Below are 22,897 nucleotides of genomic sequence, written 5' to 3' on the forward strand. Positions count from 1 at the left end.
TGTTTTCATTACCATTGTTGTTACTATGACTTACTCAATACCAGTATCGTAGTACAGGTGACCCTGAGCAGGTTAACAGCACTTGTTGTAATAAGCCAAAACAGAAAATGTCCAGCAACACAAACCAACACAATCGAGCCAAAATGGAGGATTTTTTTTTGATAAGCCTGGAACTCACAAATGTGCTGATGGGTCTAGGAAGAGGTATGTCCAGATAAGGTGGTTGAGTAATTGGATAAACTGAAGAAAAATAAATTAAAGCAAATGAACAAGAAAGAGAAAAATAAATATTCAGCAACAGACATCTGTCAGGGAGATCCAACAATGGAATTTAGTGATTATGTACAGACATTGCATTTCAAGGAATTGCTGCCAGTGGGAACACGAACATTCAGAGTTTGACAAGTTTAAGTAACAATGAAAATATAATGGATGAGGAAAAAAAAATTCCATTCCAACAAGTGTACTCATTAATTTTTTTTTTTTGGGCTGGCAGGGTAGTGTGTGCAGCACTCCTCAGATGGCCATCAAACCGCAGTACTCTTCTGCCAGCCCCAGTTGTTGCATCATTGCCCATAAGTTCATCATTCTTGTCACACCTGAATGTTAAGTTTATAAAAAAACAAAAAGCAATGCGATGCCCAACGTGGTTTATTACCTCTGCCACCAAAGGTGAAGGAGGTCATTTTCACTCCTTTCTCTCTGCTTGTTTGTTTGTGTGCAGGTTCTCAAAAAGTTGTGGATGGATCCAGATTGAATTTGTGGACAGGTTGGCTGTGTGACAAGGCCGAACTGATTAGATTTTGGTGAAGATCCGGATCCAGATCTGACAATTCTTCACCATTGAGAGACAGGGCCAAAAAACGATAGATAGCATGATATCTCAAAGCTGTGGACAGGATGGGTGTGTAGCAAGGACAAATTGATTCGATTTTGGTGAAAATCCGGATCTGGATACGATAATTATTTAATTTTTAATGTGATTCTTCACCTTTAAGAGATAGGGCCAAAAAACGATGTCGTACTGTACGGCATGATTTTTACAAACGTCATGGGCAGGATATGTTGTCGTGGATCAGGCATTACATGGCAGAGGAATGCACTCTTCTGAATGCCCTTATAGATAGCTTAATTTAATGTGCTTTCCAAATAATACAAAATACTTGTATATGTATAACCCAAGGAAATTTTGTAATTAAATGGTGGAACTTGGACCCTTTCAAAACATGCTCCATCATGCAATTTTACATTCATGACAACAGACTTTGAGGTAAAATAAGAAACAAGTTTTAAAAGTTGGATTCTAACTTTAAGAATAATAAAAAAAAATCATTTATTATTTATTTTTACAACCGTTATGCCACCCGAACCTCAAAATTCCCCGATACATGAACATTCCCTCCGCTCTTCACATCTTTTTTTCATTATAAATCGATCTAAACCTCGTAGAAAAAGCTTCCACATAAATTATATCCAGCACAAAGACACGAAAACACATCAGTGTACTTTGACATGAATTACGACAGGTGGACAATGGACAAATACATGAAGGACAATATACAGGATTTGAACCTGATGTTCAGGTGGGAATGCTAAAAGGGCCACTCTATTGTTTTGCTCTGACTTTTGACATGCATTATAAAAATGAAAAACGTAATTGTGTTAATTAAACTCAACAGGAATCGGGAAGTCTCCGCAATGAGAAACATTGCTCAAAACTTTAACCATCAGAAAAACAACTCTGGCAGAACATGGAAAAGGGCCAGGCCAGCAAATCCCTTCAGGTTTTTCTGAAGTTTATCATCAATCAAATAAAATTGTAAACTCTGACATAAACCACTGTCATTGTTCTCTTTACAAGCCTGCCAAGGAGGGTCAAATCCGAGAGCCTGTGCCAAGTCCTTTGAAACCAGTCGTGTTTGTTTTCATGCATTTTAAAATTCTGTAGTACCATCCATCTGTTCATTGAAACCATAGTGGAAAGAGTCCAAAAAACAAAAAAAAACACAAGTACTGAAAATGCAAAATGTGTCTTTCGGTCTTCAACAGCAACATTTCAAAGTCTTCACACAAACCACTCACGGAGAGCCACCACTGTACCATCACCATGTGTGACAAACTCTTCCGAGTCACCGTATTCATCGTTCAACACACAAAGTGGAATGGACGGCACAGCAGACATGGGAAGACTTTGATGAGCATCTGTAATGGGAAAATTGGGCGACACAGTACCCCGGGGTGGTTTCGCATCTCCAAATGCGTCGTTCAACACGAAAGGTGCGACTGGAGTGCCCACAGCGGGGCGATTTAAGAAAGGTTCTTCAGATCCTCGTGTGTCCTCAGATGGAGAGTATGGAGGAGGTCCGACTTCATTAACCAACTGCCAAGGTTTATCCAAAGCAGTCTTGCTTGTGGTGTTTTTAGTCACCGTAGCGTTTTCATTTCCGTTATTGTCACTATGACCGGTACCCGATGCAATCTGCCTCTCTGCGGCAGCATCGTAGTACAGGCGAGATGAGCGGGTGCACCAGCACTTGTTGCGGTAAGCCAAAACAGCAAATGCCCCAACCAAACAAACCAACACAATCAAGCCAAGTGCGATCCCAACAGTCAAGTAAGTCGAATTGGAGGATTTTGCGAGACTACTGGAACTGGCAGATGTACTGATGGGTCCAATAACACGCACACCCAGAGTCGATGGTGGTTGAGTCGTCGGAGGAACTGAAGAAAAAAAGAAGAAAATAAATGCTTTCAGAAGGAAACAAAAGATTCAACAACAGACGTCTGCAAAGGAGATCCAACAAAGGAAGTTCGGGATATTGGACCGATAATCCCAATAACTTTAATTTCATTCAGTGGATCTCCAACTGAGCATTACCCAACACAATGCACCAATGATCAAACATAATCATACCATCAATGTTGACCTGCACACTGGCACGACCATTGCCAACAAGATTGCGAGCCTCACACTCATAGGTCCCTGCCATATCTTGGCTCAATGGGATCATGAAGTTGAAGATGTCATTCTCTGCTTTAGCTCCCAAAGGGCAGCTTCCATTCACCCTAGAAGAACAGTCAAGGAGATCCAAGTAGAAGTGAAGAAGCAGGAAAGACAGGCTAAAGCTGCAGGGCAGATAATATGCATCCTTGAGTATAGTTTGAGGTGGCTGAGCAGGAAAGTGTGGTGTAAGTGGATATCCTTAACAGCTCATTTGAGTCAGGACAGGTACCAGATGATTGGAGAGTAGTAAATTTAACACCATTATTTAAGAAAGGATCCAGAGAAGAATTGGGAGACTATAGACCTGTTAGTTTGACTTCAATTGTGGGGGAAGGTGTTGGAGACATTAATTAAGGACCAGATGAGGAACCATATAAATAAATACAAACTAATTCAAGGGAGTCAGCATGGGTTGACCAAAGGTAGTTCCTGTTTAACAAATATTTTAGAGTTCTATGAAGCAGTGTCTGATTGGGTGGATGAGGGAAAGGCAGTGGACATAGTATATGAATATGATAAGGTACCTCATCGGAGGTTGTGAGCCAAAGTGAGGGCTTGTGGAGTGGCGGGTCAGGTAGCTAATTGGATTGCAAACTGGCTTCGTGATAGGAAACAAAGAGTGGCTGTGAGTGGGAGGATGTCTTGGGATAAATCAGGGATTAATACAAGGACCATTATTATTCATTACTTACATCAACAATTTGGATAGTGGGTTGAAGAATAGGCTTTCCAAATTTGGAGGTAATCAAATAACTCACCAAATACAATACGGCAGTATCAGGAGGAACTCAAATAGACAAAGATGGAGTTATCAGGAGGAACCTGCATGGGATTTGGGTTTTGTCTGCTACTCCTTGACCCTCAAACCCATCCAGGCACAGCCAAGTGAGCCTTGCAGAAACTATTTGCAAGATACACCTCTCCATGGACAAAGAAATGGAGGACAAAAAGAAAAAAAAAATTAAAAAAAAAAACACCACACAACACACACTAATCCTACAGAACTCGGAAGGAAAGATCAAAATACCAGGAGTGAAGATACAATGTGGGATCTTTCAAAGAGACAGTTGTTTCTCTCCTGTTTTGTCTGCTTCTGTATCCACCAGGTAACCTCATGAATGAGCAAGGACACAGATCCACCCTAACAACCAATAAAATAACATCCAAAAAAAACAAGAAAGGTGACTCATCTACCGTACATGGACGATTTAAAACTCTTGCACAGAACGATGAAAAATTGACAGAACTGAAATGAGCGAAACTGTTCCGACGACATCCAAATGGAATTTGGCCTCAATAAGTTTGCCAAGTGCACATTCATGCAAGGTAGACCAACAAGAACGGACAACATAAAAATCGACCTCGACAATATAGGAGCTCAACAACGAAGCATCTTACAAATAAACCTTGGAGTAGAAGAGGGCCAGCAAATACGTCATAAAAAAAGCAAAACAATGAGCAAAGAATACCTGCATACAACGAGGCTGATCCTGAAACATCTCTCCACATGGAACAAAATCAAAACCAAAAACCAACTAGCAGTACCAGTGTTCCAATACAGCTGCAGAATAGTAAACTGGGCATAAGCGGAAATCAGAAAACGAGATATCAGAACATGGAATCTCCTCACTATCCACAAAAAAAAAAATAAATCAATGCATCCCGAGAACGTACTTGCCGAGGAAAGGAGGTGGTCGCAGCTGAATGTAACTCAATCAAGTTCACAGAGCAACGACGTCTTTTCAGGATGTAAATACAATACCAGCACGTACCAGCGTGGGGAAATACAGTAGGATTTGCAGAATGTGAAAAGTTCAACAGACTACCGAATACAATTTGTACACGAGCATGAACACAAGCCAGAAAATATACATCTCTCACATTTCAAAAAACAAGTGCGAATCGAAGACGTCACACACCAAACCGAAACGGCAACAAATACAGCCCCAATGATTACAAATCAGACAAAAGAAAAAGTAAAAAAGACATAAAATGTCATAGCCCCTGTTTTAGTAATTTTGTTGTCCGGAGTTAAGAGGTTCGCCCAGATTTATGTAAAACTAAAATGGCCGCCAGTCTACCAGTCAGATCGCAAAATAAAGTGAGGTGCACGTTTATGCCATCATGTCCTGTGCTTGCGCCAAGTTTGGACAAAATTGCACCATGCGAGTCGAGACATCCATGGTTGGAAACGCATTCAAGTAAAAAAAAAAAATGGACACCAGTCAGCCATCCTGAATCTTATCTCGAAAAAAAAAAAAAAAAAAAAAAAAAAACATTACTTGCTTATGTAAGCCTTCATTCATTATCGTTGAACCAAGTTTGAACAAGATAGGGAAATACACGTCCGCGAAATTCTCGAGGACGTGTTCAACACCAGGGTTTTTTTTTGGTTTTTTTTTTTTTTTAACTAAAATGGCCACCTGTCGGCCATATTGGATCTGATGGCAGAACAAAATGACAAGCTTACGCAAGTAATCATTCTTTATCTGTGTGCCAAGTTTTAACAAGATCAGTAAATATATGTCCGAGAAATGGGTCGAGGAGGTGTTGGACACCGGGTCCTTGTCTTTTTTTAAACTAAAACGGCTGCCAGTCGTCCATCTTGGATCTGATGTCGAAAACAAACAAACAAAAAAAAAAAACATGCATATGTATACCATCAAGTGTTGTCTTTTTGCAAAGTACAAATAAACATATCCAGGATATCGTTGTGGACGCAAATAAAAATAGAGACCAAATCCATAAACCCCGTGTCAGACCAAGTCCAACGACAGCTAAAAATACAAGACGAAATACCAACAGATATATAGTGACAACTGGGAGAAAGCCAAAACAGCAAGGAAATAAAACAATAAAAATAGTTGGACAGATTGGGGATAGACAAAGAAGGATCACTCAGGCATTTATGATTTGTTCTCAATCCCAATTGAGTTGACCTTTTCTTCGCCATTCCAAGACAAAGGACACTACACAAATGGCTTTCAAAAAATGGCAGGACCGAGCCAATCGGACAGATGTACAAGGTAGAAATAGAAAGCACGAGTCACCTCTTATCGGGATATAAAAAAAAAAAAAAAAAAACATGTCAGAATAGCTGTACGCACAAAGGCACAACAAGGTATGTAAAGTAATCCACTTGGCACATCTGCAGAAATGTGAAAGCATTGCGACCAGACATAGTACTCAGGTACAAAAAAAAGGAAAATAAGGCATTGTTAATTGAGGTTTCAGTACAGAGTGATTTTGGTCTAAATAACACAGAAATCAATAAATGACCAAATATCAAGACCTCAATAATCAAGTCAAAAGATCCAGGAAACTGAAGCGTGCCAAAAATCATACCAAAGATAATTGGAGCAACTACAATGATAAAGAAGAACCTCAAAAGGATCCTCCAAACCATCCCTGGGAACATGACCACAAACAAACTACAGGTGGAGGATGTCCGGGGCTCAGTGACGATCCTGAAAAGAGTCCTTGGGACAAAACTCTGTAAACAACAAAACCTCACAACTTAGGTCATGAATCATGAACCTTCACCGAAATGAAGATGGCTACTTCAATTCCTGGGAGGGCTTCATTCCACCTTCTGCAACCTGAATTATTGAGATAATCACCACAACACAACACACGAATTAAAGGTGGGTAACAGAGGGTGGTGAACAGATTGAGGAAGGTCGACATTATATATTGGGTAAAAGATTGGCAGATGTAGTTTAACATAAAGGAATGTAAGGTTCTGGGGATGGGGAAGGATAATAAAAATAAAGATTACACGATACAAGCGACAATCTTGGAAGGTGTCACAGAGGGGAAGGATCTGGGGGTGCTGATGTGGGGAAAAGCCAACAAGGTTTTAAGTTGTTTTTGTAGGGGGATAAATTATAATCAATCAAAAGAAGTGGGTATCAACCCTGATATCTGGGGGAGGGTTTGCTTTCACCCACCAACCAGACAAAAAAAAAAAAAAAAAAAAAAAAACACTTCTTTTTAATTTAAACATTGCTTTGTTTGCATATATGGTACCTTCCCCTTCCCCACTGAGACTTGGTCTCTGACCAAAGACAGATTCATTTGGTGTAGTGCAGGCATGATGGGCCAAATGGTGAACTCCTGCATTAAAGTTTCTTGTTATTCCTTGTTAAGAAAGTAGAGTCACAAACAAACAAGAACATTAAGAGAGCAAGGCAGAAGGGAGAACAATGTAAATGGGCAGTTCAGGGGGGTAAGGAAGGAGTAGGACAGATGGTTGGGTGAGAGAAAGAAAACAAACAGAGGAGCGTTTGTGCATAATTAGCACTTCATCAACTGTCAAAGGTTCCCCTTCAAGGTGGGATCTTTCATACCTCGTCCAAACGAATGTGGTTGCGGGAGGGTTACTGTTCACCACACAGTGCAAAGTGGCTCCAGTGTCGTTCACAAACCACTGCCTGTTGAACCCTTTCACAGACACCTCGGGGGCATCTGCACACAGTAAAAAAAAAAAAAAACACATTCCTTTCTGGCTGGAACAGCGAAAATCATCTCCAATTGATTGCCAATAAACCTGCACCATCTTGTATTTATCTGCTCAGAATAACAACAACAACAACAACAACACCAATACCATTCCATGCACACTGAGAGGCGTATCAGGCTGCCAAGGAGTACAGTCCTGGATGGATTACCACTCCGACGCAGGTTACCCTGAATGATTATTACCCCAGGACACTGGGACTCATTTCGCCGATCTCAGAAGCACGACACGCTGAGTCCACCCTACCTGGTGCTAATTCATCGGCAGGACAGGGGCTTGAATTCAAGTCCCTAGGATCTTAAGCCAGCCACCTTGACCGTGAAGCCAACACCAGGATTGTTCGGCATAAACTTCACAGGATTCATTACAAAAACAGAAGTTTCCTTCGGCCACTTTGAGATGGTCCAGAAACTTGACCTCGTCACTTGCGACAGGTTTACGAGAGACTGGGAGATCCAGTTTACCACACAGAATAGCTATGAAGTTGTTATTCCAAAATACGATATCCAATACTAAAAAGTTAACCAAGATGGGCATTGCCACACAGTGCTGCACATCTGACAACTTGGACCAACTGGATCACAATCTTTGATCAGAATATTCAGAAATGTCTTCCAACTTGACAGGCAAATGCCTTAAAAACGGTCAAAAGAAGACCACACCAAGAGTAACCAGTCAATTATGAAGACGACGTGTGAACGTAATAAGGAAGTGCAGATACAAAATGCGATTTAGAAGGACGACAACTCAATTCAAGTTCATTGGAACCTCCTCCGATGAAGCAGAGTTTCTGGGCCGATCACTTTCCCCATCGCAGACAGGTCGGTGGTCTCTCTGTCTTCAATCGCCTCCTTTCTGGTCTTGCACCCTCTACCCTTTCCATGCTTTGACACGCACACGCACACGCACACACGCACGCACACACGCACGCACACGCACACACACACGCGCACACGCACACACGCACACACGCACACACACGCACACACGCACACACGCACACACACACTTCTCCTCCCCCCAGGTTCCTGCAGGATACATGTAGTAGACAAACAATCCCCTTCTGGTGAAACTCCAAAAATCCAGGATCACTGTTCACCTCCACTCATTAGTTTCCCTACCCCCCCCCTCCCCTGTGAGACAAACTTCCACATTCTCTTCAATCTCATTGTTCCCTCCAGGGCTTCAAAACGGTTGCTCACCACCATCTCAGATCTTCCCCATTCCAGAACCATGATCTTTTATACCCCCCCTCCCACCCCAGCCCCCCAAACAAGCCCTCCTTCTTCCCGATATCCCCTATTTCTTCAAACCTGTCTGTCTGTTATATTCAGATCCATTCCATCTTCCAGTTCCTTCACGAGTTTCAACATTGTATATTTATATATGAAAAAAAGATGATGATTAGTGGAAGGAGATCCCAAAATAACCTGCAAGCTTTTGCTTTGTGAGAGTTGCTCATGGCTTTGCAAGTCAATCAGTTCATCCATACCCGATAATGCAGGAAACAAGATGACTCAGCACCATTAAAATATATCTCACATCAAAACAAATTGACAGGAACGCTCAGAACTTCACCCCAGTGAAGGGTAAAATGTCCAAGTTCCATCACATCCATCAGAACCATTTGTCTAATGCTAGGAAACATTGATTGGCATATCAGTCCTATTATCATCCCATCGATCATGCTACTCACATTGAATGTTCACCATCACTTTTTGCTCCCTCGCCTCATCAAATGCAGGGTGTGTGGCCACACAAACGGCTTGCTGACCATCTGCTTCTGAGAGTGGCCGCAACCACAGCTCAGAGAGCACGGTCCACAGTGGACCACCGGGACTAGCCTGAGGTTTAGGCTCAGGCTTTCCTTTTGGTGAAGGGCTTACGAGGGGGGCCAGGAGTGGAGACAAGCGCCACGACAGCTCAGGGGCTGGCCTCGCACCCGTAGACCGACACAAAGCAACAAGTGAGGATGTGCCTGGCCGTGGTGAAACATCGAGTGTTGAAGATGGAAGTCGCGGTCGGGAGATGGGAAGAGGTTTCGCCAAAGAAACAGACAGGTCTGGAGGAACTGGTGGGAAGAAGAAAGGAGGGATGCATGTGGGGTGGGGTGAAAGTCAATTATACACAATTATATTTTTTGAATAAACAAAACAAAGCCAAGAATGTCATTTGACCTTATCACACCAATGTAATGTCCAGATGTAATTTGGTCAAAGTCATCATATAGAGTTAATGTAAACAGATAGAATAACTTTGCAGGAACAATTTGGTCTCTTTGCCCTTTGGTTCTGGATTTGAAACCGTCAAAATCAGATCAAACGATAAAAAAAATCTTGCACAAATTAAATTCAGCGTAAACATTGGACGCAGGTACTCAATTCCCCATGCGAGTCTCACACCTCGCCTCATTTTGACATTTCTTGGTCTCGAGCTGCCACAGTGGTTCTAATAGGCAATGCGAGATCACATCAAATCAGCTGCTATATTTATACAATCGTGATTCCTTCACAAGATATCTTCCAAATAACGATACGCGTTAATTTTGTTTTCAGGCATTCTGATCCTTCACATAACCAAGTCCGACTCCGAGCCCCAAACAAAAAAAAAAAACAAAAACACTCGAAACTCACCCATCACTTGGAGCTCCATTTCGACCAAAATAATCTTCTTTCCAATTGGGAAAAGCGTGAACTCACAGAAGTAAGTTCCAGCATTGGCACGATTTGCTTCGGACAATTGCAGCGTTCCATCGTTGCCTTTCTCAGACACCAGTTTTGATGCAGGAAATGATGCCTGCTGCGAGTGTGGCGGGGCGAAGCTACTACCGTGGACATGGCTGTAGGACGCAAAGCGCTCACGATCGGGCCTGGGCGATGATGGGGTTTCGGCGTTCCCTTGGAAATGCCAGCTCACCAGTACAATGGTGGAATTACCCTAAAAGTCGACGGTCAAGAAAGGGGGTGGTAAAATGTGGAAGGGCAAGAGAAAGTTGACAAGTGAAACCGTTTACTTACGTTTCGTGTCCCAATGTCCATGTCCTGCACTCAATGTCTGCAGAAGTTCTGAGAAACATTTACTTAAGTTTCCTTCCCAAGTTTAAAAAAAAAAACCATCAAGGAAGTCCAGCACACACTTTTACACCATTTTTGCTATAGCCACCCCAATTCCAGATGTCATCACAAACTAACATCCTCGAAAAAGCATTTCTCACCAACAGAGGTTCAGGCCGATTGAAAATAGTTTGCAGTCAGAGCCTGAAATTCGCAGGAGATAAGTTCCTGAAAAATGCCGCAAATGCCGAATCCGCGAATGTCGGGGCATTGTTTCAATGGGAAAGGGGGGGGGGAGATAGGTTCCGGGTGGTTTGCGATTCATTAGAAAAAAAATTAATAAATTTTTACAAATACGGATGCGCACGATTAGTTTCACGAAAATGCTCACAAATAAAAAGACAACAGCAGCAGGTACTGTTTCCAATTTTAGCTCACTTGGAATCGAGTTCCAGGGATCTTATAGGATGGCGTGGCGTCGGTCCATAAACACTTGCAACTTCTCAGAAACTACACGTGGTATTGATGAAACTTTAACCACAACCTTTATCACCCTACCCATGATGTACCAAAGTTTGTTCAAGAAATAAAAAAAAAATAATAAAAAAAAATTTAGGGTCAAAGGATGTATATATATATATATATATATATATATATATATATATATATATATATATATATATATATATATATATATATATATATATATATATATATATATATATATATATATATATATATATATATATATATATATATATATATATATATATATATATATATATATATATATAGGGGGAGGGGGATTGCCCCTCAAAATATGTACGGTATTAGCTTTCTTCTCCGAAACTACACACAATTTCGATGAAGCTGGACCACAACCTTCATCACCTGTGATGTACCAAAGTTTGTTCAAACTAAGTAAAAGAATTGGGGTCAATGGGGTTTCACCGGGGAAGGGGGGGGGGTTATTTCAAAAATAGGTATTTGCCATAACATTGGCTCATTGGCATATTTTGCTGATTCCGTTGCACGTTGACCTCCCCCTCAGTATCATTATTCCACCAGGTGAGCACCCAGGGGTATTGTCCATTATTTAAATTTAAGATATGACATTACTTTTGATGATGAGTTGGAATCCAGTGAACTCCCTGGAAGAGGACGCAGGTGAGAGCACTGATGGTGTTGAGGTGGAGGAGCCGAAACAAAAAAAAAATAAACTGGGTAAGAGACAGCAGTTTAGCTGAGTGGTGCAGGTTTCTGTGTAGCTGTTAGGGTGAAGGTGGTGAGATTAGGATTAGGGTCAGAGTTAGGGAGCTGCTTTACGTGCGACTCGTGGGACAAGATTTATGCGCCCGCAAAAAACCATGAATGGTCGAAGCACAGGGCCGTGAATGTGGAGCAGGTCATTTTTTATAAACCACAAAATACGCGGGATCTGCGAACGTCGAATACACAAATGTCGGGGTGCCACGGTATTTGTTCAGGTAGATTGAAAATAGTAAACTTGGTCTGAACAACCACTCAAAGACACCACAAAATGTTGTCTTTAAAGACGAGTGGACTCGACCCTCAGTCCCAGGCAGGGCCAAAAGACCGTGTGGTCTTTAACGTTTGGTGCCAACTTATGACAACAGACTGTTCAACGTCCATCCGAGGGATGGCACATGCATTGACGATTCGCCCAGTCTGTGAAACACCAGGATGACATTTTATAGCTGGGCCGAGATTCAAACCCAGGCTCGACAGAACAGAGGTGAGTGCGGGTACCTCAAGGTCATCCTATCAGATAGATAAAAAACACCATTTTTAGTTTGTTACAAACTGTAATCGTAGGTGTTGTCATCCCCGAGGCTCATAACAGATGAGGCATTGCTGTGCGTCCCTGGTTCAGAGCAAAACAAGAGCGAGGTCGACGGCGCACCATCGCAAATCCCCCACGCTTCTCACCGAAAACAAATTTGAAAGATGGCAAAAAAAGTTCCACGAGGAGTGACCCCAAATCAAGTTGTGAGTGAAGTTTTTTTTTCTGTTTTTGATGCTGTTCGAGATGCTGATTTTGCTGCGAACCATCAGTCATCACTGCATCTGTTGCTGTTTGACAAGTAATCGAGTGTTGCATCCCATGGCACCTCTGACAGAGGCCTTGGCTGCTTCTGCTTTGGCCTTCAACAAAAGCGAAGAGCTGGAAGAGTTGGACAAACTCCAAGAGCCAGCAACAGACTGCCTGTGAAGAGAGCTCGACATATTATTCCTCCCGGCAGCGAGACGAGCGTGAAAACAGGTTTTACGATCCTGGAAAAGCCGACATGTCCCCATTCTTTGAAGAAAGAATACACCAGGCAGCTTACCAACGAATTGAGGTGTAAATCACTTTTACTTTCATTTAAAACACTCCAAGTGCGACGGAAAAGAAACCATGCTTTCTCCAAACAACCACCGTTCCGCCAGACAGGGAAGAGCCGCCCTGGACCCCTGCCAGCGGAGATCACGCACCCCATGGGCGGAGAATAAATTTGCATGAGGTAAGACATGAATATACATTTTACATCACAATTAGGCCAATATATTCTTTGCTGAAGCCACTTTGCTCGAGTCCAACAATTAGCTGGATATGTTGGAGACCTTTGTACTCCTGCAATTGGTGGACCAGCAACCGCACGTCATTTTTTTTTACCATTAGGATGGAGCTCCCCACACTCGAGTTTGATCGTGCGCAATTTCCTCGATGAATACTTCCAACAATCGATGGAATGGGTGCGACAGTCCGATTCTGTGACCACTACTTTTGCCGGACATACCCCCTCTGAATTTCTTTCCAGGGGTAAAGTGAAAGACATGGTGTGGCGAATAAGAGTTACCGATATTGCAGATATGAAAAGGATTCGGGCTGCAATCGAGACACCATAAATGCAGAAATGTTGAACTGAACCTGCAAGGTGATCACGCGTCGCCATCCTGCAACAGCCTTTGGGGCTCCGCCTCAGACGCTGCAACCTCCAATTGGAGAGCTGAACACTGAATAGGCTCCTCCCACCTAGACCGTTGGGAGGTGATGACGCATCAGTAGAGAACGTCCAATCGGAATAGACTTTGTTGATAGGCGTCTATTCGACTGTTCTTCTTCCTTACCTCATTCAGTTTGTGTGAATTTCTCCTGATGAGAGCACAACGAAAAGCGATGTGGTTTTCTTTCCTGTCTGTTTTATGGTAATGTCCTTCAAAATGTCTGTTTATGCCTACGTTAAAGTTTGAGTACCAAGCGCCTTTTTTGAGATATCCTGAACATGAACAGACAAACAGACAAACAAACAAGCAGTCATAGACTGGTACTTACAAAATCGTCAACTTGACCTCCTGACCTTGACTAATAAAAGCTGTCTCTCGAGAAGGTAGCGACGCAAACCAGAAGTTTCTACGATGATTCTGTACTAAACCATCAAAAAACGAATGTTTGACCTCACTGTGACCTTGACCTTTGACCGATTTTGACCAAAATCTAATCAGCACGAGCCATCACCCTCCTGAATCACGTGATGCAATTTGACATTGGTAGCTTCTTCCGTGAGAGTTATCTGCACCAAACCATCAAAAAACGAATGTTTGACCTTACTGTGACCTTGACCTTTGACCGATATCTAATCAGTGCCAGCCATCACCCTCCTGAATCACGTGATGCAATTTGACATTGGTAGCTTCTTCCGTGAGAGTTATCTGTACCAAACCATCAAAAAACGAATGTTTGACCTCACTGTGACCTTGACCTTTGACCGATTTTGACCAAAATCTAATCAGCACTAGCCACCACCCTCCTGAATCACGTGATGCAATTTGACATTGGTAGCTTCTTCCGTGAGAGTTATCTGCACCAAACCATCAAAAAACGAATGTTTGACCTTACTGTGACCTTGACCTTTGACCGATATCTAATCAGCGCTCGCCATCACCCTCCTGAATCACGTGGTGTAATTTGACATTGGTCGCTTCTTCTGTTCGAGTTATCATGCCAACAAACAAACAAACACACAAACAGATGATGGAAGTCAACAATATACTTACGAAATCTTTAGATGTTGTAAGTAACAAACAGACGCAAAAACAAAACCTCCTTCACCTTCGGTCATGGAAGTAAATAACATACTATATATCGTTTTTGGCCCAATCTCAATAGTGAAGAATCACTTTGGAATTAAATAATCATCATATCTGGTTCTGGACCTTCAAAGTCGAATCAATTCTTCCTCGTCACACACCCAACCTGTCCACCAAGTTTCATCCGAATCCATTCACAATTTTTGAGGTATCCCGTTATTTATCGGTTTTGCCCAATCTCTCAACGGTGAAGAATCACTTAAAAAAATTTTTTTTATCAGATCTAGATTCATCGTCGGATCTTCACCAAAAATCTAATCAGTTCGTCCTCGTCACACGTCCAACCTGTCCACAACTTTTTGAGATATCCTGCTCACAAACAAACAGACAGAAAGGGGGTGAAAACATTTAACCACCTTCACCTTCGGTGGCGGAGGTAATAAAGTCGATTGTAAAAAAAAAAAGAGGCAAAATACAGTACAAGCATTTTGATTGATGACGCAGGACACACGTGACCAACTTCCACACTCAAAGCGGTGTGCGAGCATTTTCCAAATTCCTTTAACAATAAAGAAAATTTGAGTAGTTTTGTCCGATTGAATGACGAGAACGGTGCAAGCACAGGGCACCAACTGCAGGGTATCGATCGGAGACGAATATTACAAAACAAAAAAATAAAATAAACTTTCCGGTGAATTTGCGTGACGTAATGTATGTATTTAAAAGACGCAATGCACACGCAGTGCATTAGCATAAAGGAACTGCACGACATCAAACTTGTCCTTTCAGTTCCTTTTGGTGGTTTGACAGACGCAACACCTTTCCACTTCCAAGGTTGCTTCGTTGAGGTTACACAGCCATTCCAGGAAGGGAATACGTCATGATCACCGGTCGCGTCAAGCGGGTGGTCTTTTAAGGAAGGACTGTCAACAGAGCTTCGATTTTGGGAGGATCTTACAGAGGTCACACAAAGACGCGGTCGCTGAAACAAGGTGGCTGCAAGAGCTGGTTTTGACTGTACAATAGACTTCATAATACAACAATGGCAATCAAATAAAGGAAGTAATTAAATGAGGTCACAGTGCCTGTTTCAGACATGAAACAGAGGGAATTGTTCAAAAAGGTAAAATTGAAGGGCAGGGGAAATAGTAGAAAGCGATCTTGGCACGAGGTTTGAGTACGCCGACAATACCTTGTACTTGCACACCAGCATCACGGGGTTGCCCTCCAGTACAGTCATGTTTCCAGAAAACTCCACTTGTCCATCAGGAGATAAGACTCCATGAGCTGAAACAGAAAAGTTAAAGTTAGCCTCCCACACCGATTGTTTCAACCAATAGATAACAAACTCAACACATCTATACTATATGCATCTGTCATGCAAACGCAAACCTATCCCATGTGCATCAATCACTCAAAAACATTTCAAATGAGCACACAGCCATCTTGTGTATGCGTGTAACACACACGCACCGCTCTCTCATCCACAAACACACACATTTTTCATTAACAAACTTATAGGTTGTGACTCTGGAACTGGTGGTGTTGGGATTATGGTAGCTGATAAGTGGGTGGAGAAGGTGTTGGAGCTTAGGAGGGTAAATGCAAGAGTTATAGTCTTAAAGCTGTTGTTTGATAAGCATACATAAACAATAATAGAAACATACACCCCATAGACAGGATGAAGTGACGAGGAGAAGGATGAGTTTTGGGACACTTGTGCATGTCGTTTCAGGGATTAGCGAGAGAGAAATTGTTGTGATCAGAGGCAATTTGAGTGGTCATGTTGGAGCGTTGGCAGAAGGATATGAGGGTGTGCATGGTGGGTCACGTTTTGGAGTGAAAGTGAAAGAATACTCGAGCTTGGGGATGCTTTCGACATGGTTGTCTGCATCACAATGTTTAAGAGGTTGAGCAGACTGATCACTCATGAGTCAGGAGGTACCCATCCAACAATTGGGACCATACCCTGTAGGGAGCTTTGGTGCTGCTGAAGCAGTCTCCTGAACTATTGGGCACAATCCTGGACAGGTTGCCACTCAAATGGCTCAAATCATTCCAGGTAGCCGCTACTCATTTTGCTGACCTTGGGAAGGATAACAGGCTGAGTCAACCCCACCTGGTAGTAATTCAACGGAGAAGCAGGATTTGAACTTGTGACCCTAGGATCCCAAGCCCAGGAGGAATAAAGAGCTGGATGGACTACTTTCGAGTTTGGAGATTAGATCAGAACTTGGTTCAGGATGTGAAAACAATAGGCGGAGAAGAATGCACCTTACAACATCGGGTGTTAGTGCGTGATGTAAAGTTAAGTTGGAGCAGGGAAGACAGGAAACCTTACGTCCCAAGGAGTAGAGTATGGAAACCAAGATATCAGAATGTAAAGGAACATTTCTATAGAGAACTTCTCGAAATTAATCCTGGAAACTCCATGGTAGGAGAGGATGTCGAGAATTGTTGGAACTCTTTAAAAGATGAGCTGCTGCGTGCTACTGAAAAGACATGTGGCTGGTCGAAGGACCCAGCTCGACATGAGGCTACATGGTGGTGGAACAATGAGGTGGATATGGCGATGATTCACGAAAAAAGAAAATTGTTTAGGATATGGAAAAAGGAAAGGGATAATGAGGAACACTTAGTGGCTAAATGCAGGGAAAGAAGGGAAGTTTACAGAGCTAAAAACAATTCATACAGGATTCACTTTCAGATGTGATATATAATGCAGATAGAGGATAGTAGATAGTACAGGATAGTAGCTCAGGGAGATATTTAGGATCACAAAGGAAATGATCAGTCAAAACGAGGATCTCATAGGAGAACAATGTGTGAAGGATATGGGAAATGTACTGGTTGACCATGAGAAGATAAGAAATGCTTGGCGGAGTTATGATGAGCACCTGCTAAATGAGGAATTCCCTTGGAACGGGGATATTCTGGAGGCAGTGTAGCCGGTGCAGGGCCCACCACCCGAGACAACGAATGAATGGGTGAAGAAAGCCATCGATGAAACGAAAAATGGTAAAGGGGCGAGCAGCACTGGTATCGTCGCAGAGATGCTGAAGGCATCGCGTGACATTGGAGTAAATTTAATCACTAAATTGATAAAGGCAATTATAAGGGAGACATCTGTCCCAGATGACCGATTGAAGAGTGTAGTAGTGAATATTTACAAAGGAAAGGGGGATGCCTTAGTTTGGAGCAACTATAGGGGTCTGAAGCTGCTGGACCATGGAATTAAAATGTTTGAGAGAGTCATGGATACATTGATAAGACAGTGTGTTAATATACATGAAATGCAATTTGGTTTCATGCCAGGAAGGGGCACGATAGAGACAATTTTTTGTGGCGAGACATTAACAGGAAAAATATCGGGGGAAGAAGAGACAACTGTACTTTATATTTGTGGATTTGGAGAAGGCGTTCGATAGGGTGCCTCAGGAAGTGGTGCAATGGTCCATGAGAAAGCTACGTGTGGAGGATTGGTTAGTTAGGGTCGTTATGGCAATGTATGAGTTGTGGCCTAAAAACCTCTGTGAGGGTAAATGGAGTACAGAGTGAGGATTTTGAAGTGAAAGTGTCTTCATCAGGGGGTCATCAGGGGATCAGCCTTGAGCCCAATCCTATTCATTATGGTTCTTGAAGCTATATCGCAGGAATTTAGAGGAGGCTTACCTTGGAATCTCCTGTGTGTTGATAGCCGACTGTGTGGAAGAGGTAATGGGTAAATATACAGTATGGAAGGAGGGTATGGAGGCCAGAGGACTGAAAGTGAATACAGGGAAAATGAAAGTACTGATTAGTGATGCGGGAGAAGGAAGTGTGGAAAAAAAAAAAGTGTGAGGTGGCCTTGTGCTGTCTGTAGAAAAGGTGGAGGTCGTAATTCAATATTGTGTAAATCCTGCCACTGCTGGGTGCACAAGAGGTTTAGTGGCATCAGGGGTAGATTGCAGGTGGTTCCTGATTTTAAATGTGCTGTTTGCGCAGGTAAACAAGTGACACCAGTTAGAGTGGAAAGGTTAGTTTATGGGGATATATCCCTGGAATGTGTAGATAAATTCTGTTACCTTGGTGATATGATTGGTTCAGGTTGTGGTGTGGAGGCAGCAGTGATTGCAAGAATTAGAAGTGGCTGGAGGAAGTTTAGGGAGTTGTTACCCCTGTTGACATCAAAAGGGACCTCCCTCTGATTCAAGGGAAAACTTTATGCAGCTTGCATTAGAAGAGTGATGTATGGCAATGAAACATGGATGATCAAAAAGGAGGATGAACGAAATGAAATGAGAATGGTGAGGTGGATGTGTCTTAATGATAGAAAAATTAAATGTGGAATTAACACAGGTTCGGCATAGAAATCATTCATGAGGTTATGCGTAGGGGTGGGTTGGACGTTTGGAAAGGATGGGGCTGGATATCTGTGTGAAGAGGTGTATAAATATGAATGTGAATGGAAGGAGAGCGAACAAGGGATCGTGCAATTTGGAGATCAGCCATTAGGTGAACCACGGCTTACACATGCAAGAGCGGAGGCGACGACCACCCTGTGTGCATCCATTGCTCACAGACACACACTGACCGATCACGAGCTCACAATCACACGCACACAGGTCCACACAAAGCAGAATGAGATTGCGTGTGCGTCGACCAAACACACATCCTGAGCATGTACACACGTCCACCCGTAACAGACATTCATTACCTGTCAATCACTCAGACATGCACACAAACCAATTGAGTGAATGCACAGCGATCAATCACACACCTTTCACACACGCACTGACGCAGCGCACTCGCACAGAGACACAGCGCACTCATGCACAAACAATGCAGATGCAGCGCACCCGCACCGACGCAACGCACCCCACACAGAACACACCCCACACCAAACACCACCCCCACACCAAACACCACCCCCACACCAAACACCACCCCCACACCAAACACCACCCCCACACCAAACACCACCCCCACACCAAACACCACCCCCACACCAAACACCACCCCCACACCAAACACCACCCCCACACCAAACACCACCCCCACACCAAACACCACCCCCACACCAAACACCACCCCCACACCAAACACCACCCCCACACCAAACACCACCCCCACACCAAACACCACCCCCACACCAAACACCACCCCCACACCAACCACCACCCCCACACCAACCACCACCCCCACACCAACCACCACCCCCACACCAACCACCACCCCCACACCAACCACCAACACCAACCACCACCCCCACACCAACCACCACCCCCACACCAACCACCACCCCCACACCAACCACCACCCCCACACCAACCACCACCCCCACACCAACCACCACCCCCACACCAACCACCACCCCCACACCAACCACCACCCCCACACCAACCACCACCCCCACACCAACCACCACCCCCACACCAACCACCACCCCCACACCAACCACCACCCCCACACCAACCACCACCCCCACACCAACCACCACCCCCACACCAACCACCACCCCCACACCAACCACCACCCCCCACACCAACCACCACCCCCACACCAACCACCACCCCCACACCAACCACCACCCCCACACCAACCACCACCCCCACACCAACCACCACCCCCACACCAACCACCACCCCCACACCAACCACCACCCCCACACCAACCACCACCCCCACACCAACCACCACCCCCACACCAACCACCACCCCACACCAACCACCACCCCCACACCAACCACCACCCCACACCAACCACCACCCCCACACCAACCACCACCCCCACACCAACCACCACCCCCACACCAACCACCACCCCCACACCAACCACCACCCCCACACCAACCACCACCCCCACACCAAACCACCACCCCCACACCAAACCACCACCCCCACACCAAACCACCACCCCCACACCAAACACCACCCCCACACCAAACACCACCCCCACACCAAACACCACCCCCACACCAAACACCACCCCCACACCAAACACCACCCCCACACCAAACACCACCCCCACACCAAACACCACCCCCACACCAAACACCACCCCCACACCAAACACCACCCCCACACCAAACACCACCCCCACACCAAACACACACCCCCACACCAAACACCACCCCCACACACAACACACACCCCCACACCAAACACCACCCCACACCAAACACCACCCCCACACCAAACACACACCCCCACACACAACACACACCCCCACACACAACACCACCCCCACACACAACACCACCCCCACACCAAACACCCCCCCACACCAAACACCACCCCACACCAAACACCACCCCCACACCAAACACCACCCCCACACCAAACACCACCCCCACACCAAACACCACCCCCACACCAAACACCACCCCCCACACCAAACACCACCCCCACACCAAACACCACCCCCACACCAAACACCACCCCCACACCAAACACCACCCCCACACCAAACACCACCCCCACACCAAACACCACCCCCACACCAAACACCACCCCCACACCAAACACCACCCCCACACCAAACACCACCCCCACACCAAACACCACCCCCACACCAAACACCACCCCCACACCAAACACCACCCCCACACCAAACACCACCCCCCACACCAAACACCACCCCCCACACCAAACACCACCCCCACACCAAACACCACCCCCACACCAAACACCACCCCCACACCAAACACCACCCCCACACCAAACACCACCCCCACACCAAACACCACCCCCACACCAAACACCACCCCCACACCAAACACCACCCCCACACCAAACACCACCCCCACACCAAACACCACCCCCACACCAAACACCACACCAAACACCCCCACACCAAACACCACCCCCACCACACCAAACACCCCCACACCAAACACCCCCACACCAAACACCCCCACACCAAACACCCCCACACCAAACACCCCCACACCAAACACCCCCACACCAAACACCCCCACACCAAACACCCCCACACCAAACACCCCACACCAAACACCCCCACACCAAACACCCCACACCAAACACCCCCACACCAAACACCACCCCCACACCAAACACCACCCCACACCAAACACCCCCACACCAAACACCCCCACACCAAACACCCCCACACCAAACACCCCCACACCAAACACCACAAACACCCACACCAAACACCACCCCCACACCAAACACCACCCCCACACCAAACACCACCCCCACACCAAACACCACCCCACACCAAACACCACCCCCACACCAAACACCACCCCCACACCAAACACCACCCCCACACCAAACACACCCCACACCAAACACCACCCCCACACCAAACACCACCCCCACACCAAACACCCCCACACCAAACACCCCCACACCAAACACCCCCACACCAAACACCCCCACACCAAACACACCCACACCAAACACACCCACACCAAACACACCCACACCAAACACACCCACCCACAGAACACACCCTCCACACCGAATACACCCCCACATCCCCCACAGAACACACCCCACACACCAAACACACCCCACACCCCCACACAGAACACACACCCCACACCGAACACACCTCACACCCCCCACACCGCACACCCCCCACCCCTCCGCAGCGCGACGTGTTTATCACCCAGACGTGCCCCCTCCCATTCCATGTGAACACACCGATCACCTTTTCTCAAAGCGTCCCGTTTCGTCCCTCGTCCTCCACCCCAAATCTCGTGAATAAAGAGAAGTTGTGGAGAGAAAAGTTGTTGGAAACTTGTAATCTCAGTGTAAAGTTGACGAGGTGAGTCAGTTACCTCGTCATGTCATCCTACTCCACCAATGGGTCGATCTATTAAAACTCACCTGAACCGATTCCGCAGGAAACCAAAACCAACAAAATCAAAGCCTCAGCCATCACAGCCCCACGACATCGACACACCTCGGGCGCGGATCCAAGTTCCACTTCATCCTTTTATACTTGTTTTGGGTTTCAGTTTATTCTGATAAAAAGTTCATTCCACAAAGTAATTTTATTCTATTGGAATCTAATTTTACCCAAAACTGCAAAGGAAACGATAAATTCAAATAGTTTTCAGGTCACCACTTGAGCTGACTGATGTGCTTCTATACACCCCAATAGGATGTCCTTGTTTGCAGTGGATTAAAATCCTCCAGTTGATCACAAAACCAATGGCATAGCTTGAAAATAACGAACAACCTTTCAAATATCAAGGAAAACAAAATTATAATAAAG

The 22,897-nt window shown here is 44.9% G+C and overlaps 1 protein-coding gene across 1 annotated transcript; it reads right to left on the reverse strand.

Moving 5' to 3' along the window:
• LOC147025791 (nectin-1-like) lies at nt 1–22,618 on the reverse strand. Its single transcript, XM_085880598.1, has 7 exons — nt 22,507–22,618; nt 15,861–15,955; nt 10,157–10,460; nt 9,220–9,594; nt 7,354–7,471; nt 2,915–3,066; nt 1–2,721 (listed from the first exon to the last, which is right to left on the reverse strand). The coding sequence occupies exons 1-7, from the start codon at nt 22,556–22,558 to the stop codon at nt 2,066–2,068; spliced, it is 1,752 nt and encodes a 583-aa protein (XP_085736724.1). The 5' UTR covers nt 22,559–22,618; the 3' UTR covers nt 1–2,065.
• Between the last annotated feature and the right edge of the window lie 279 nt (nt 22,619–22,897).

The sequence above is a fragment of the Eptatretus burgeri genome, chromosome 5 (assembly GCF_056783735.1).
Source record: "Eptatretus burgeri isolate ZD-2024b chromosome 5, Ebu_testis_v1, whole genome shotgun sequence".
NCBI lineage: Eukaryota > Metazoa > Chordata > Myxini > Myxiniformes > Myxinidae > Eptatretus > Eptatretus burgeri.